The sequence below is a fragment of the Triticum dicoccoides genome, chromosome 3B (assembly GCF_002162155.2).
Source record: "Triticum dicoccoides isolate Atlit2015 ecotype Zavitan chromosome 3B, WEW_v2.0, whole genome shotgun sequence".
Classification (NCBI taxonomy): Eukaryota; Viridiplantae; Streptophyta; class Magnoliopsida; order Poales; family Poaceae; genus Triticum; species Triticum dicoccoides.
In genome coordinates this window covers 796,255,688-796,270,983 of record NC_041385.1, presented here as the reverse complement: position 1 = coordinate 796,270,983, position 15,296 = coordinate 796,255,688, and the positions used below count along the sequence as shown (strand labels likewise).

The 15,296-nt window shown below is 44.9% G+C and overlaps 1 protein-coding gene and 1 pseudogene across 9 annotated transcripts; one reads left to right on the top strand and one right to left on the bottom strand.

Moving 5' to 3' along the window:
- Positions 1-927, bottom strand: part of LOC119280068 — a 3,279-nt pseudogene extending 2,352 nt beyond the window's left edge.
- An 882-nt stretch (positions 928-1,809) lies between these two features.
- On the top strand, positions 1,810-6,596 carry LOC119278533. Of its 9 annotated transcripts, none has more exons than XR_005137849.1 (8): positions 1,810-2,019; positions 2,111-2,353; positions 2,886-4,064; positions 4,180-4,696; positions 4,781-4,848; positions 4,980-5,114; positions 5,202-5,255; positions 5,343-5,591. XR_005137849.1 is itself a non-coding variant. In XM_037559868.1 (2 exons), the coding sequence occupies exons 1-2, from the start codon at positions 4,657-4,659 to the stop codon at positions 5,382-5,384; spliced, it is 597 nt and encodes a 198-aa protein (XP_037415765.1). In that variant the 5' UTR covers positions 4,537-4,656; the 3' UTR covers positions 5,385-5,591. The 9 variants fall into 9 exon arrangements, 1 of the variants encoding a protein (XP_037415765.1); XR_005137848.1 differs by having other exon boundaries at positions 5,335-5,591; XR_005137850.1 differs by lacking the exons at positions 5,202-5,255; positions 5,343-5,591 and adding an exon at positions 5,996-6,596.
- Positions 6,597-15,296: the final 8,700 nt, after the last annotated feature.

Here is a 15,296-nt window from a genome sequence, read left to right as displayed (position 1 = left end):
ACACACACACATAATTGAGATCGTCGACTTAGAATAAGAAGTTTTCAATTACCTTAAAAATATGAACTCCCTAATTTTTACATGATATGATTTATATAATAACTATAGGAATTTACAAGAAAAGTATAAATTAACAATATGCTATCTAGATGCATATGCACTAGTATAAAAACGATGTCATTATTTTACTAGATGAAATGAAAATCGGGTTGTAAAAGAAGAAAGAGCATATGCACACACCTCTTGTCATTAAGGAATTCAATTATGTCATCAATGAGATACTTTTCATCCCTCGCTGCATTATGTATGTTTTCGTACTTGACCTTGTCAAGTCCATAGAGAATATCCTTCAAAACCTTTTTCATTTCTGGGTTTTGCGAAACCGAGACAAAAGCACCACAATCAAATTGTGATTTGATCTTGTCGTATGCTGCTTTGGCAAGAGTTGTCTTGCCTAACCCACCAAATCCAACAATAGAGATCGTCTTCAACGGATGCTTCGACCAATCATCATCTTTAATCAACATATTGATCAACTTGTCTTGTGTTTCTTCAATGCCAACGAGCTCTGTCACATCTGTGTACAAGGCCATCATGCGAGGGTCAACACTAGTATTAGCACTAGTGTCCCGGACGTGGAGTAACTGAGCGCGAGCTCAAATGGGCTCGATATCCACGACGTTCGCTGGTGCATATAGATCAGTGCCATTTGTTTATACGAGCGGTGGTGGGCTGCTGGAAAATGCGAACTGTGGAAAAATACGTACGAGGCAGTGGTGGGTGGTGGGCCATGCTTCGGGGTTAGAATATGCGAATTTGACGTGCAGGGGGACCCCCGTCCGCCGTTGACGAGGTGAGCCGCGGAAAGGGGTTCCATTCTGTAAATATCACCCTCAGAAGAGCAACATGCTTCAGAGACACTAACATTGCGGGTTGTCGTGATTAGCCGGCTTCCGAGGCTCTTCTTGGAGAAAGCACACTTAATTAACTCCCATGTTTTTTCACTCCATATATCATCGGATTACGATGAGGTACCTTTATGAATGCATTTAATCGTTAGTTAACAAATCAATACAATGAGGATAGTAAAATAATATATTATTATATTAGTTTGGATAAATTACTTCTAAGAAAACTCGACCAAATTGCTCACGATGTAAAAGAGGCGAGAACTTATTTATACTATCCTGAAGACGTTGGGCCGACGGTGGGGCCAACTGCCGTGGCGGGGTGGCTAGCCCGCTGCTCTGCTGTACCGCAGGTTGCCGGTTCGAATCCTGCCCGGGATTCAATTTTTGTTCCTTTTATTTACTTGTTCAAACCGACGCAAATTTGCAAACGTTACGTGATTACACACAAAGTAAGGGAGTTTTCTGCAAAAAACTTGCCACGTCAGCACCCAATAGGCGAGCCCAACCAGTCAGTTTCTCTGTCAATACGTATAAACAACAGTTTTAGCCTCTTTTGCAACGCCTCGTCCCAAAGTTGGTACTGACACGTAAAAATTACCAATCTTGATACCAATCTGCTTCCAATACCTTAATTGTGGTATTCTGTGCAATTTACTCGTCTGGAGAAGATGATAAGGAAGGGACGTGGAGTAACTGGGCACGAGCTCAAATGAGCCCGATATCCAGTTCGTTCGATAGCTCATCTGGATCTGAGCCATTTGTTTATACGGGCGTTGGTGGGCTGCTAGAAAATGCGCACTGTGGAGATATACGTACGTCGCAGGGGTGGGTGGTGGGCCATGTTGGCACATTAAAATAGCATTCTTTAACGGGCAAGCCTACGTCCGTTCACCGCCGACAAGGTGAGCCATGGATCAGAATCAGCGGGCCCGTCTGATCCGTCGGGAAGTTCGCTTTCCGTTCGGTGGGTACAGGCGGAAATTGAATGCAGGGTCCAGTATCTTCTCTGCCTAGAGCGGTGCTCATTTGGAAGCTCAGGCCTGCAGCGTAGAGAAAAAGAGCGGCGGCTGCGAGGCACCATGGATTTCCTGATGCAGCCAATCGAGGGGTATGTAGATCCTCACTTGTCTGGCGATTTCGTCGCAAATCTTAGACGGCTGGCTATGGTGACTGAAAGGATTTTGTCTGTGGTGGATCAGATCCACTCTCCTTGCAGATTTAGGCGAGAGCTTGGTGCCGGTCCCTGTGCCGCAAGCGCCGTCGGGAGGCGCTATGGTGGAGGAGTAGGAGGTGGCGGAGCAGCAACAGGCGGTGGACAGCGCAGACGCTCAGATTTTCGCGGCCAAGGAGGCGGCGGCGGATAGGAGGGAGAGCTCGCCTCCGACGTCGGAGCTGTCAGTTGGGAAGATGAATCCGCAGGTGGTGACTGTGTGGAACAAGAGGTTAGTGCTGGAATTGTTCTTGCTGTCAGTAATCTAGAGATTTTACAGAAAAGTTGGGATGAGTGAATAAATCGTGCCATTAAAACAACTAGGGATTTGCAGTCAATAAGTAGAATAATGCTTACTAAATCCAGAGAGTTGAACTGAGAGAATACTACTTACTGAATTCAGGCACTTAAAATGTGAGTTGGCTGCGTTAGAACAACTAGCTTAGTGCTAGAATTGTTCTTGCTGTGAGTAAACTAGGGATTTACAGAAAAGTTTGGATGAGTGGATAAATCATGGCTTTAGAACAACTAGGGATTTGCAGTCAATAAACAGAATCATGCTTACTGAACCCAGACAGTTTAATTGAGAAAATACTGCTTACTGAATTCAGGCACTTAATATGTGAGTTGGCTGCATTTGCAGGCTGAGGATAGGTGCTGCCGCACCGAGCAGACCACCCTGCCCAACTCGCGTCAATCCGATTATTATTAGTTGCAGTTATTCTGTAGTTTCTGCATTCTAAAAATATTGATTACATATGCAGGGTAAAGTTGGTGTTAAGAACACAAGGTCTTGCCGTTGCAAATGTCAGACGCTGGGTGGTACATCACAGAGCATTGGGAGAGCCACAACCATTCCCTTTCACCAAACTTTGGCGAGATGGTGCATTGGCCATGGCACAAGCATATATATCTGATAAAACAGTTGCGGCAAAACAATGCCAACCTTGCGAAGGTGTATGGTATCATAGGGAACTTCTTTGGATCAATGGAGAATGTGCCATTCACCAAAAGGTCTTTGCGCAATCTCCGTGGGAAGATAAATAGGGAGCAGGTCGATGATGATGAAGGTGTTTGCTGAAATTGGGGCCAAGGATCCGCATTTCACATACAAAATTCAGGCTGACAATGAGGGCGGGATTAACAACCTGATGTGGGCAAGTGGAAACAGCAAGCTGCAGTACACATTTTTCAGGGATGTGATAACATTTGACACCATGTACTGGACTAATTTGTACGAAATGATGTTCAGGCTATTGTTGGTGTTAATAGTCATTTCCAGAGTACCATCCTGGCAGAGGTGCTTGTTTGTGATGAGACAACTGAGAGTTCTGAATGTTTTCTCAGAATTTCTTAGAGTGATGGGCGGCGCTCCTCTGATGACTATACTTACTGGTAAGTTCTTGCTTTCCTGGTGTGTTTTGCAGACCCTATTCAGGCTATGGAGCTGGCTATCAAAGAGCATTATGCCAGACACCACATGCTGGCGGTGCAAGTGTCACATGCTCAAGAACGCAAAGTAAACGTTGGGCCCTCTGTACACCAAGAAGAGTGAATTCAAAGTAGAGTCCCATGAGGTGGTGAACTACATGCTCACGGTAGATGGGTTTGAGAATGGGTGGGTGATGATGTTGGATGAATACAACCTATGGAGACGCCCATACATGACTCAACTTCTCGAGATCAGAAAGAAATGGACAAAGCCGTATTTCGAAGGTGTTTTATGTGCAACAATGAGCACATAAAGGAGTGATGGTGTCTAATGGATATGTTTGCGCAGAAGTATATGATGCTTCTGTTCGACAGACTCGGGAGAGAACTATTGAGGAGAAGAGAACAAGAATTTGTTATTTCAGTTTGAAAAATATAGAGTAGTGAGCATGGTACTAATGGTTACAACTGGTTCCTGATTGGGGAGATCTTTGATGAGGGTGCTTTGACAGGTATGATACTGAAAAAAGTAGTATTATGTCGTACAGTTCATATTAAGTTAGTGGTAGAGACAAGAACACAATTCTCCCAATCATGTCGCTGACATAGGTATTGTGTCGATCATAGGTGGAGTTGTTGGGAGAAATGTGGCTGCCGGAAACAGTAATCGTCGCTGGCAGGCAAAAATTGTAGGTTAGTCAACAGTGGTATAAATTTGTCAATTGAAATGTGCTTGAAATACATACTTAAATAAGGGGCCGTTCGGAATCACTCCGCTCTGTAACTCCGCCGTGGAGCGGAGCGGCACCCAGTTCAATTTTAGCGAGCGGCGAAAGTGGTGCTCCGCCCGCTCCGCTCCCTGACGGAGGAGCAGAGGATTCCCGAACACAGCCTAAATGTGGTTCACAGGACGGAGGTATGTTGGTGGTGCCTTCGAGACAGGGAACATGGGTTCTGCCAAAGTGGTCTTGGAGACGGTAGGGGAATAAGAAGTCAGAAAGAGGCAACAAAAAGCGGAGGAGAGTGAGGTTCTCGAACATTGTTGAAACGATTTGTCGATCGGAAACCTCAGAAACCGAAGACACTTCAAGTGATAATCACAGCATGGCAAGTGGGGATGATGACCTTCGTGCGCGTCGTGCTGGTAATATAAAATTGAGTGCCCGTGAAAAGAGTCTGTGTTATCGATATGACCAACCCATTGACAAGCAATGTGCTTCATCCTCAGGAAGTGACAAGGAGCAAGGTTATAATACAGTGGTGGCACTGGAAAGGGTGGCGACAGAGTCCAAAAGGGTGGGTGAACCAGAGATAAGCATCTCAGATGTTTCAGCTAGCGGTGGTGCCGGTGCATGTCACGGTGTCTACCAGCTTTGATTAGTTGAGGGCTATTTGTTTTGAAAAAACTGTCCTTTCCTTTTGTACAGGTGGAGGTGCTGCTGCACTTGGTTCTGGAATTGGCATGGAAGGAGGGGCAGCTGATGATGGAACTAATTCTTGTGGGAGGATCCAGCGTCATGACTGTGACTGTGAGCCTGGATACACATTCAGGGGTTCTTCAGGTTAGTGGAATTGTTGAATGTTTGAGAGTAGTATATAGTGCATATCAGGGCGGATGTACGGATAACTTGTGTCGACCACAATGTCAGAGGTTGGAGGTAGCTCAAGCCAAGGAGGATGTGGTGGCAATGCAAATGTTGAAGGTGCATAAATTTTCCAGAATGAATAATTCGGGGGGGAGGGGGGGGAAGGGTTGCCATAAATTTTTCATTGCCAAGACAGTGTTGCAGGTAAGCTGCCGTGGCAAAACTTCTGGATTGCTGCTGCAGTGATTGAGCGACACTGCCATGGCCGAGTTTTTGCCGACGTAGTGGATGCTCAAACAGTAGACATGTGTGGGATGGACATGAAACAAAATTGCCACATCAAGGGGGTGTTTTTTGATTGACCTTCAGATTATTGCTTAAAATTATTACATGGAAAATACATTCTGTATATTGGAGATTGTGGGTGGTGCTGCTTAATTACTTGTTACTTAATTTTGTGTGGCGGCAGTGCATCTTGAACAAGATAAGGTGGTCATTGTTTCTGATCTGGCACTTTGCGAATGTCCTCCTGCACCAAGCTCAAATGCAACCTCATGAACACAGAAATGAAAAAAATAGTAAAAAGTCAAATGTTTTGGCAACAAGCATTGATGAATTTATACATACGTGTAACCTTTTGTGAGGAAAAGATTCCTATTTGCTTTGAAAAAAAGCAAAATCATTACTTCAAAATGCTTTTAAAAATAGTCTTTTTGAAGCATTGTTTTTTTTTCTCTCAGAGCATTTAGGTATGTTTTTTCTTCGGTGATTTTTGTATGTGTGTAGACAATTCTTTAATGTTTGTTGCAAATAAAATTGGATTTTTTAATAAATAATACTTTTACTGGTCATGACAGAGGAGAAACTCCATGCACAATTGAGGAAGAAATAATAATGGAAGGGGACGAGGCGAATGAATCTTGCAGAGGAAGGTTGGTTGGTGGACTGATGGCTGCAAATATATAGATGGGTTTGGACAACGTTTCCGTCTGTGCGTGTCATCTGAGCACCGTCTGAGACGTCAAGCATGAGACGGCGGCCGTCACATTAAGTCTGGTTGGTGGGTGGGCCATGGTCTGCAAAAGAATTGCATATACTACTTCGAATACATGGGCATATACGTGGAGTGGTGGGAATCTTGGCGCTAGTGGACGTAGGAGATAAGGAGCACATATGAGCCCGAGCTCATAATAGCACTTCCCATAAGGAAGAGATAATATTGCGAGCAGCACAAAGGCTTTTAATCCAACCGACCGGGCGGAGTCATGTGGAGCACAGCCTGGCTTGCTGCGGCAGGTCCCACCTTTGTGGCCACTGGTTGACTGATGCTCTCGGGATTGAAGTTGAGCAGGCATTCACACTCTGCTCAAATCAAGTAAAGGAGAGATTCCTGCTCAATGCAACCGTGGCATTCAGGGTTCAAAATTTCAATGAAATTTCACAAATTTCGATGGGGTCCAAAATACTTGTAATCCTAAAATTTTGAGTCAGATTCAACATAAATTTTAAATTAGGTTAAAATTCATTAAAATTTATTGAATTTTGAAAACTTAAAATCCGAAAGAATTTCCGGAATACGCGAAATTTCGCATATTTCAGTGACATCTACAAGTTTTTCGTTTCCGAAATTAAAAACCTTGGTGGCATCACACGTTGCTGTCGGCAAAACGAAACTACTATGCGGACGACAGTTCACCGCACGAACTTTGAACGACGGAGGAATTAACGGTGCTATCCAGTGTTTGGTCTATGCATGGACGGCTTGATGTACTCTGTCGTCTGAAAATCGTTCAGATTTGTCGTGTGTGTAGCAGCGTTGTCAGCAAAACTGCAGCCCGAATTAAACGTACAAGAGTCTAGCACTAGAGCCAACCTGCGAACAAAATAATAAGACCTCAAAAGAGCATGCCTTTATTCATACAATTAAATTAGCTGACAAAGTTGCTTACTGGATACTGTGCAAAATACAAATGCTATATAGAATGGGGGAGTAAATAGTTAGTGCCCTCAATGGTGTACCTATTGTTAATTAGCATATCATTATCTCTCTTTTTTTGCAGGGAGTATATCATTATCTTAACTAGATATAAACCCGTGCATTCGCATCCGAACGACAACGCTGACATATTGTTCATTTGATCAAGCCAACTTGATGAATACAATGTAAAACTTCAGAATAATGGTACAAACTGAAAGCGACATTTCTATTTACCACTCTGGAATAAGCATGAGTCTGAAAGCTGTTACAAGCAAAGCACTGGAGTGAAAGCAGGCAAACCAGGCAAATAATTAATCCTGAATGCTTCATCATTGGCAAAATGCATGGGGTCCGCCCCACAAACTTCATTGCTCTTTAGTTGCCGGAAGCAAGAGGAAAATTCAGACATAAGTGAACAGTATGCACGAGAGCCTTAAGTCGCTGCACAAGATGATCAAACGGCAAGAGAACTACAGCGCTCTTCATGGTCTTGGTTGGAACGGAAGCAGAAGAGGAAGTTGGAAGCTGTCGCACGACCGATTGAATCCATGTCGACGAAATCTGTTAGCTCCTGCAACCTACAATGCCATGTGGAAGCGCATTCGTACAGGTGGTTCAGTTAAATGCTGCACATGAAAACAGAGTTCATCCAAGTACAGAAAGGGCATGCGTATTATTTGCAGATTCTTTGATCTTCATGCCATAATCTTGTGCTAGATAGTAACAACACGTAGTGCTATTTGTTTGCGCACCACTAGAAATAAAAAGTTCAGAACCAAGGAGAAATTCTTGATATTTCTTGGTACTTAAAATATGAAGGTAGGGCAAAAGGAAAAACAGAGTTCATCAAAGCGTACAGAAGGGCATGGATATGCTCAGCTGTACAACGAAAAATGAACTCAGTTCATCCAACTACCCAGAAGGGAATATAACTACTGAATTATTTTCTAATCTGGGAAACGTCATGCTTAATCTTGTGACAGGCAAAAACTATATATATATATATATATATTTAGTGTAATGCTTAATCATGTATTGGACTGATCAAACTAGCTAGCTACAGAAAATAGGCTAAAGGAAAATGGTTACAATATAAACATGGCTCGGGGAATAAACTACGGTAGTAAGCTCCAAAACATGAGCTTGTTCTGCTACATACATGTGAACACGTTGTCCCAGACAACATGACCACGTAGTAGTCTTATAATAAAACACTACCGAGTTCAGGTTGGAAACCATCAACGAGGATATCAAAGTCCTTGCATAAGGCATGCTCTTAAGAAGAAACTTCTTCTCCCTGAACAAATCAATCAGTGGCTTAGTATGCTAGGGATACATATGAAATGAAGGTAGCTAGTCTCACAAACCAATGTATACTTCGCACATGCATGACTGACCTGGGATGATTCTAGAGGAAACAACATTGACTTTATCGAATTTACGGCGGCAACTTTCACCAAGTACACGTGAATCAGAGGTAGTCACTTCTTTCATCCAAACATATGCTTCATGAACGAAACACGAAGAAATGCTTACACAAGTTTCCAACACTAGCTTGATGTCCGACAAAATCATGGAGAGGATAAGGATGTTGTCGATGGGCTCAACAACAATTTATCAAAATTTTCATAAAATGGAATTCCACGACTAGGTGAACAAGGTGATAGCATTGGTCAGACCAAAAGATGTAATGGTGTATGCTCGAGGGTTCAACCACGAATAAGACAACATTACGAACATCGTTGGTTCTGATTTGATTTGAGAATAGCCCACACTCAAATCAAAGATTGGATAAGATGATAGGTCCATTAACTAATCACTAGGGTCAATCAATGAAAATACCATCTTTCTTCAACACATATACAAGATATCCCTTAAAATGAACTAAGTCGGACAAGCTTTTATCCTCCAACTCTCCAAGTTGTTGTTCAGCTTAACTAACTAGCTCAGGGGTACCAAACATAGATTTTTGGAGAAGGGGTGGTTACAAGGAACCAACTTGATCACAAACTCAACATAGCGGTCAGGTGGCGACCTGGTGATACTTCCGAGAAGATATTTGGAAAATCATGAACCACCGGTATGTTACCAAGCTCGAGAAAAATCTTGCTTCTAAGGCAAGTCGAAATGATCAAATAAGCAAGGGATTGGCACAATCCTAACCCATTGATCGAAGTGTGCACCAGAAATATGGACTAGGTAGCACGATCAATCTTAGGATGACGATTCCATAACCAACACGCTAAGGATGAGAGTATTGTCCATTAACTACCAAGCAACCGAGTTGCTAGGAGTATAGATTTCACACATCACGATTCACTTGTCGGTGTTCCGGTTATAATAACACGGGAACCAAGGAATGAATATCGATGGCGAGAAGTATCACTGTATCAAGAGTTCATCGGATGGTGTGCAATTCCCATGATAACCTTAATATAAAGATGGTGATACTCTAAGGTAGAACAGAACAAAAGTTGGATTAGTATTTGATCTGCGGAACACAACTGCTTTGACCCAATCCTGGATATGGATGAGGTACTGGAGTTTGTTTCTCCTAGTCATTTCGGAATAGAATGGCTTGACGGACCACAAGAGTAGTGGCATCGATGAACACGGATGCATAACTACTCCTGACTATCAATTGATAGACGAGGTCAGAAGACAACTAAAGAGGGACAACCCAAAGGAACATATGTTTTTTCTGAGTTGTGAATGCATGGATTAGTATGCCGAACAAATTCAGCATATTTCTTCCGGATAACCCATGTTGAAGAGGAAGGACTGGCAGATTCACAACTATGAATGGATGACTCATCAAGAGCATTCTGGTTGCGATCTTTTGGTTCAAAGAACTTCTGCCATAATGGTTCATGGTATTGGAAGAATGATATACCACGAACCTCGAAGACTATCGCAAAGGTTACTAATATCCTAAAGGTACGAGCAACACTAACAACATGAAGTAAGTAGGGAAATCTCGGGTTCAGAAACCCAGGAGTAGAATACCTACTACTAAGTGGCATCACGGGATGCTTTCGAGAATGATGGCCAGAATCATCACACTGGGAACACAAAGCATGGCTGGATTACTAGATGATCCCCTAAGACATCTAGGGTCATAATAATAGCTTCAACATATATGTCGAGGCAATCGAGTACCTCAACAGACCGCAATTGGTGTGATTAACCTGGCCTAAAAAGACATTGAAACCAGAGGGAAAGGATTTTGCAAATGCATCAGACTCTTGAGAAACCTGGGATGACTCGGACAGCATAACGGCTGTAAATGCTCAAAAGATTGGAGACATGCTACAAAAATGGTGGCATAGCCACTCGAACATCATAACAACAAGGTTCTGAGATCAACTATGAATACACGGAGATAGTAGAAACTGAACTGAGGCTTGGATCCAACAATACTATAAGTCTACGGATTAGTGACACGTGATCCTGATAGAAGAAGGAGAGAGCCTAGTTCCTTAACCCCGTAGGAAAAGATAAGATGACTCAGATCAGAAGGGCATAAGGTAAAGGAGTAAAAAGAGCCTTACGTTCCATCCCACAATCAATTCCCTTATATAACTAAAGAATTTCTAGACTCAACTTCGACCAGTTTGGCTTGGTAATCCTACAGGCAGTCAGGCTCTGATACCAAAGCTGTCAGGACCCGATCCTGAGTCACACCGATCTAGCATGTAACACATCATATCACTTTGCGGCCTCACGCACGGTATTCCCACGGGTGCCACCTTCCTGGCCCGGGACCGTTTGCACCTTTTGGCTCACGTATATGATAGTGCCGCTAGCATCCATATGACAAAGAACCCGGGCTGACATGGCTAGTCGTGAACCCAAAGTGGCACTAACTTACAGGGACAGGCATACATGACCCAACAACGAACGTGTCGGTCATCAGCGAGTGAATCCGGGCTGTAGCAACTGGGCTAGCAGGACTCCTGTAAATCGGGCTGTAGCAGGCTAACAGGACTCCGGTATTCATCGCGTGACATTTCCCCGAAGGGACAGACACAGGAACGAAGAAGGACACAAGCCGGCCAGCCTAAGTGTTCCGGAGCAGTAGCAAGCTACCAGGGCTCAGTGGAAGCACTAGGAGACATTTCCCGGTAAGAGAGGCTACCAAGGATAAACAACTAGATAGTCAGATCCCACACATATCAAGCATTTCAAATCATACACACAATATGCTCGATATGTGCAAATACAACATGCCATCACAACACAACTCTACGACTCAAAGTATTATTCAATAGGCTCCGAGGAGCGAGATATTACAAACATGGGTCTCATGACCCAACATTCAGAGCACACAAATCAAAGCACAAGCGGAAGCTTAACATGTCTGAGTACCAACAACTATAAATGAAAAAGGCTGAGAAGCCTGACTATCTACTAGATCCTGTCGAGGGCACAAGATCGTAGCTGAGGTAACAAGCTAAACGCCGAAGTCCACGCGGAACTACTAGCGAGACTGAAGTCTCTTTGCAAAAACATAAATCAAGCAACGTGAGTACATATGTACCCAGCAAGACTTACATCAGATCTAACTACATATGCATCATTATCAACAAGGGGACGGTGGGGTTTAACTGCAGCAAGCCAGCTTTGACTCAGTGGCTAACCTGAACTACGACTGCAAGTAACTCTTTTGAGGTGGCGCACACGAGTCCACATATTCACCATATCAATACACCACTATGGATCCGCTCCCGTCTCCCTACGAGAACGCCATCCATAGCACTCACGCTTATCTTGCGTATTTTAGAGTATCCACTTTCACTTGTCTATGAACTGTACAGGCGACCCAGAAGTCCTTTACCGTGGACACGGCTATTCGAATAGATCATATTAACCCTGCAGGGGTGTACTTCTTCACACACGCTCTCACCACTTACCGCCGTTTACACGACATGTACTCGGCAACCTTCAAGCGGAAGCCCAGCGAGGGTGTCGGCCACAACCTGACTAACCACACAAGTCTCTCGTCCAGATTTATCGCCTATTCGGGTTCCATCTGCAAGGAGATCCGGCCGGGGTGTCGCTCACGGCCCCAAACGATGTGAGCAGGGTTCCCAAGCCCACCATCCGGGTGCCACTTGGTACACCGTGCCACCGTGCCTAGTCTGTCCCAAGCCCACCTATACCGGGTGCCACTTGGTAGACTACTAACACTACCTACAAACACCAGAAACTAGTTGCAACTCCTGGACAGAGATCATGTTGATTAATAAGTCGAGAGGGGTCGAGTTACCGGAACCCAATGTGTGGTAGTAACTGTTCATGGATCACAAACACAGAACTCAGTTCCTGAGGACGGCTGCAATGAGACAACCCACCATGTACTCCTACATGGCCTCTCACCGCTACCTTTACCAAATCATGTTCACACTCTTAGACCATACATAGTAGGACATGTACACCACATTCCAATTCATCCCCGATGAATCAGACCTGACTCAACTCTAAGCAGTAGCAGGCATGACAATAAGCATGAATGAGTAGGCACATCAGGGCTCAAACAACTCCTACTCATGCTAGTGGGTTTCATCTATTTACTGTGGCAATGACAGGTCATGCAGAGGATAAAGGGGTTCAACTACCGCAGCAAGTAACAGTTGTATCGTTGTTGTCCTAATGCAGTAAAATAGAGCAGGAGCGAGAGAGTGGGATTGTATCAGAATGAACAAGGGGGTTTTGCTTGCATGGCACTTCTGAAGATAGTATAGTTCTTCATCGGTGTCATCGATCTCATCATCTACCGAGAGGGGACACAATACCGGCAACATAGAAGGAAACACAATCAATGCAATGCACAATATGATGCATGATCATGACATGGCAAAATGAGTGTGTTGGGCTAATGCAACTACAAGCAGGGTGGTTTGAGTTCATTTGAATCAAGGATTCAAATGCAAACCCAAAATATGAGCTCATATAAGTGCATTATCTTGTTTCATCTAAACAGCAAGGTTAGGTTGCTCTAACATGCATGAAAATGGTACAAATGGATAGATTGGATTTTTCTGATCATTTTTCATATATAATTTATTTCATTTGGAGTTACGGTTGAATTTATATGATTTTTAGAAGTTTAGGGCATTTTCTGGAATTTCATGGATTAAATTAAATCCAGAAAATGACTAACTGCGTCAGCATGACGTCACTATGATGTCAGCGGTTAACAGGGCCAGTCCAGGTCAAACTGACTAGTAGGGTCCACTGGTCAGTGACATAGTGCTCTTTGGGTCACAGACATGTGGGCCCAGTCAACAGCCACGTCAGCTTGGTCAAAGCTGACGCGTGGGCCCATGGTGGTTAGGTTAAAACTAAACAGGGGTTACCCCGTGGTTAATTAGAGTGGTGGGGCCGGTCTGTCAGTGACACAGGGCGAGGTTAACGCGGTAATTAGCCTCAGGCTAATGACGCCACGTCACCTCACCGGAGTTGGACGCCGGCGAGCACATCCGACGATGGTTGTTCATCGGAATCGAGCTACGGGCAACCATTTGCCTCGCCGTTTGTTTCTACGGGTTCCTTGAGTTCGCGCGCATCCAGATGAGCAGGTGAGAGGAGCTGGGGTGAGCTGTGGCGTCGGCGGTGGCGAGCGAGGCGGTGGCCGGAGTTCGGACACGCGCGGGGATGCGGCTATGTGCGCCAAGGGAGGAGCTAATGGGCTAGGTGGCATCCGCGGGCCACCAGAAATACGCTGGTGCCACGGGTTCGAGCGGAGGGGCTCGGGTCGAGGGGGCTAGGCAACCATGGCGGACGACGGTGCTCGGACATGTGGGCGAGGGTGCTACGGCACGGGAACGAGCAAAACAAGGAAGGGGAAACAGAGTGGAGCTCACAGCGAGGTCGGAGAGAAGCTCGGCGGGCTCGGGGGCGTCCTGCGTGCGGCGAATCGACGACAGTGGTGGTCGGAGTCCGAGGAGGAAGATGACGGTGGTGTCGGTGTTGCAGGGCGTCCGGGCTTGCGCTTGTTGAGGGGAAAACTTCACGGCGTCGAGGCGGACGGCAGGGTCAGCACGGAGAGGCATGGGGTCGGCTATGGCTGCGGTGGTGCGGACGGCGGTGATGGCCGCGCTCGGGCTGCGCGGGAGAGAGAAACAGAGGAGGAGGAGGAGCACAGGGAGAGTGAGAGAGAGAGGCAGGGAGGTGCGTGGCGTCGCCAGACGTGAGGGGGAAGCAGGAGGCGGCAAGCAGGAGCTGGCGCAGCTCGGCTCTGCTGCTGCCACGCAGCTGCCTCAGGTAGAAGACAACCTGGAGGCGCTGGTGGGCTGGGCTGGCCAACCGGGCTGGCCAGGTGGGCTGCTCAGGTGAGGCCAGGTAAGCTCTCCCTCTCTTCTGTTTTCTAATTTGTTTTTGTTTTCTAATTATTTGCCTCTGTTTTGAGCTTAGGAAAAATACCAAGGCATTTTCTAAAATCCTAAAAATATTCATGGACACTTGCTGAATTATTTCAGTGGCCCAAAAATAGTTCCAACATTATTTGAACATTTAAATTATTTATAGAATTTAAATGCCCAAAGTCAAATACAATAAGATTTAATTCAAAAATCCAGAATGGCCTAGAAATATGTGCATCATTTTTGGCAGAGGTTTTCACCTTTAACAAAAATCATGAACTTTTCTAAGGAGCATTTTGGGTTTATTGAAAATATTTTTAGTTGAACCTAGTTGAATTCATTAGGTGCTAGGGTTTGAACATCCCCAATTCAAATTCTGAGAAATTTCAACATGATGCATGGAAGCTAAAGCAAAGACATGCAAGGCCTGAAGTGGGGATGTGACAAAATCAACAAAGGAATCAAAGGAGACTTTAGTTCATCAGTTGTATTCTACAGCATAAATCAACAAAGGACTCAAAGGAGACTCGCCGCTTGATTATTTTGCCGTCGGCTCCGTTGTCGATCAGGTGTATAGATGCCATGGTCGAACTTCCAGGCAGAGCGAGCGTGTGTGCTCGTGCGTCGGCGCTGAAACGAGCGATAGGGGAAGCCCTCGTACGTGGCCTCGTCAGATTCTAAAACTACCCTGTGTGTATGTTTTCCCGGGCTGACCAACAAGTACATATGGGCTTCAACTAGGAAAGCTCCCCTAGGCTCTAGCGTAGGCTGACCAACAAGTGCATATGAGCTTCAACTAGCAAAGCTCCTGAGCTT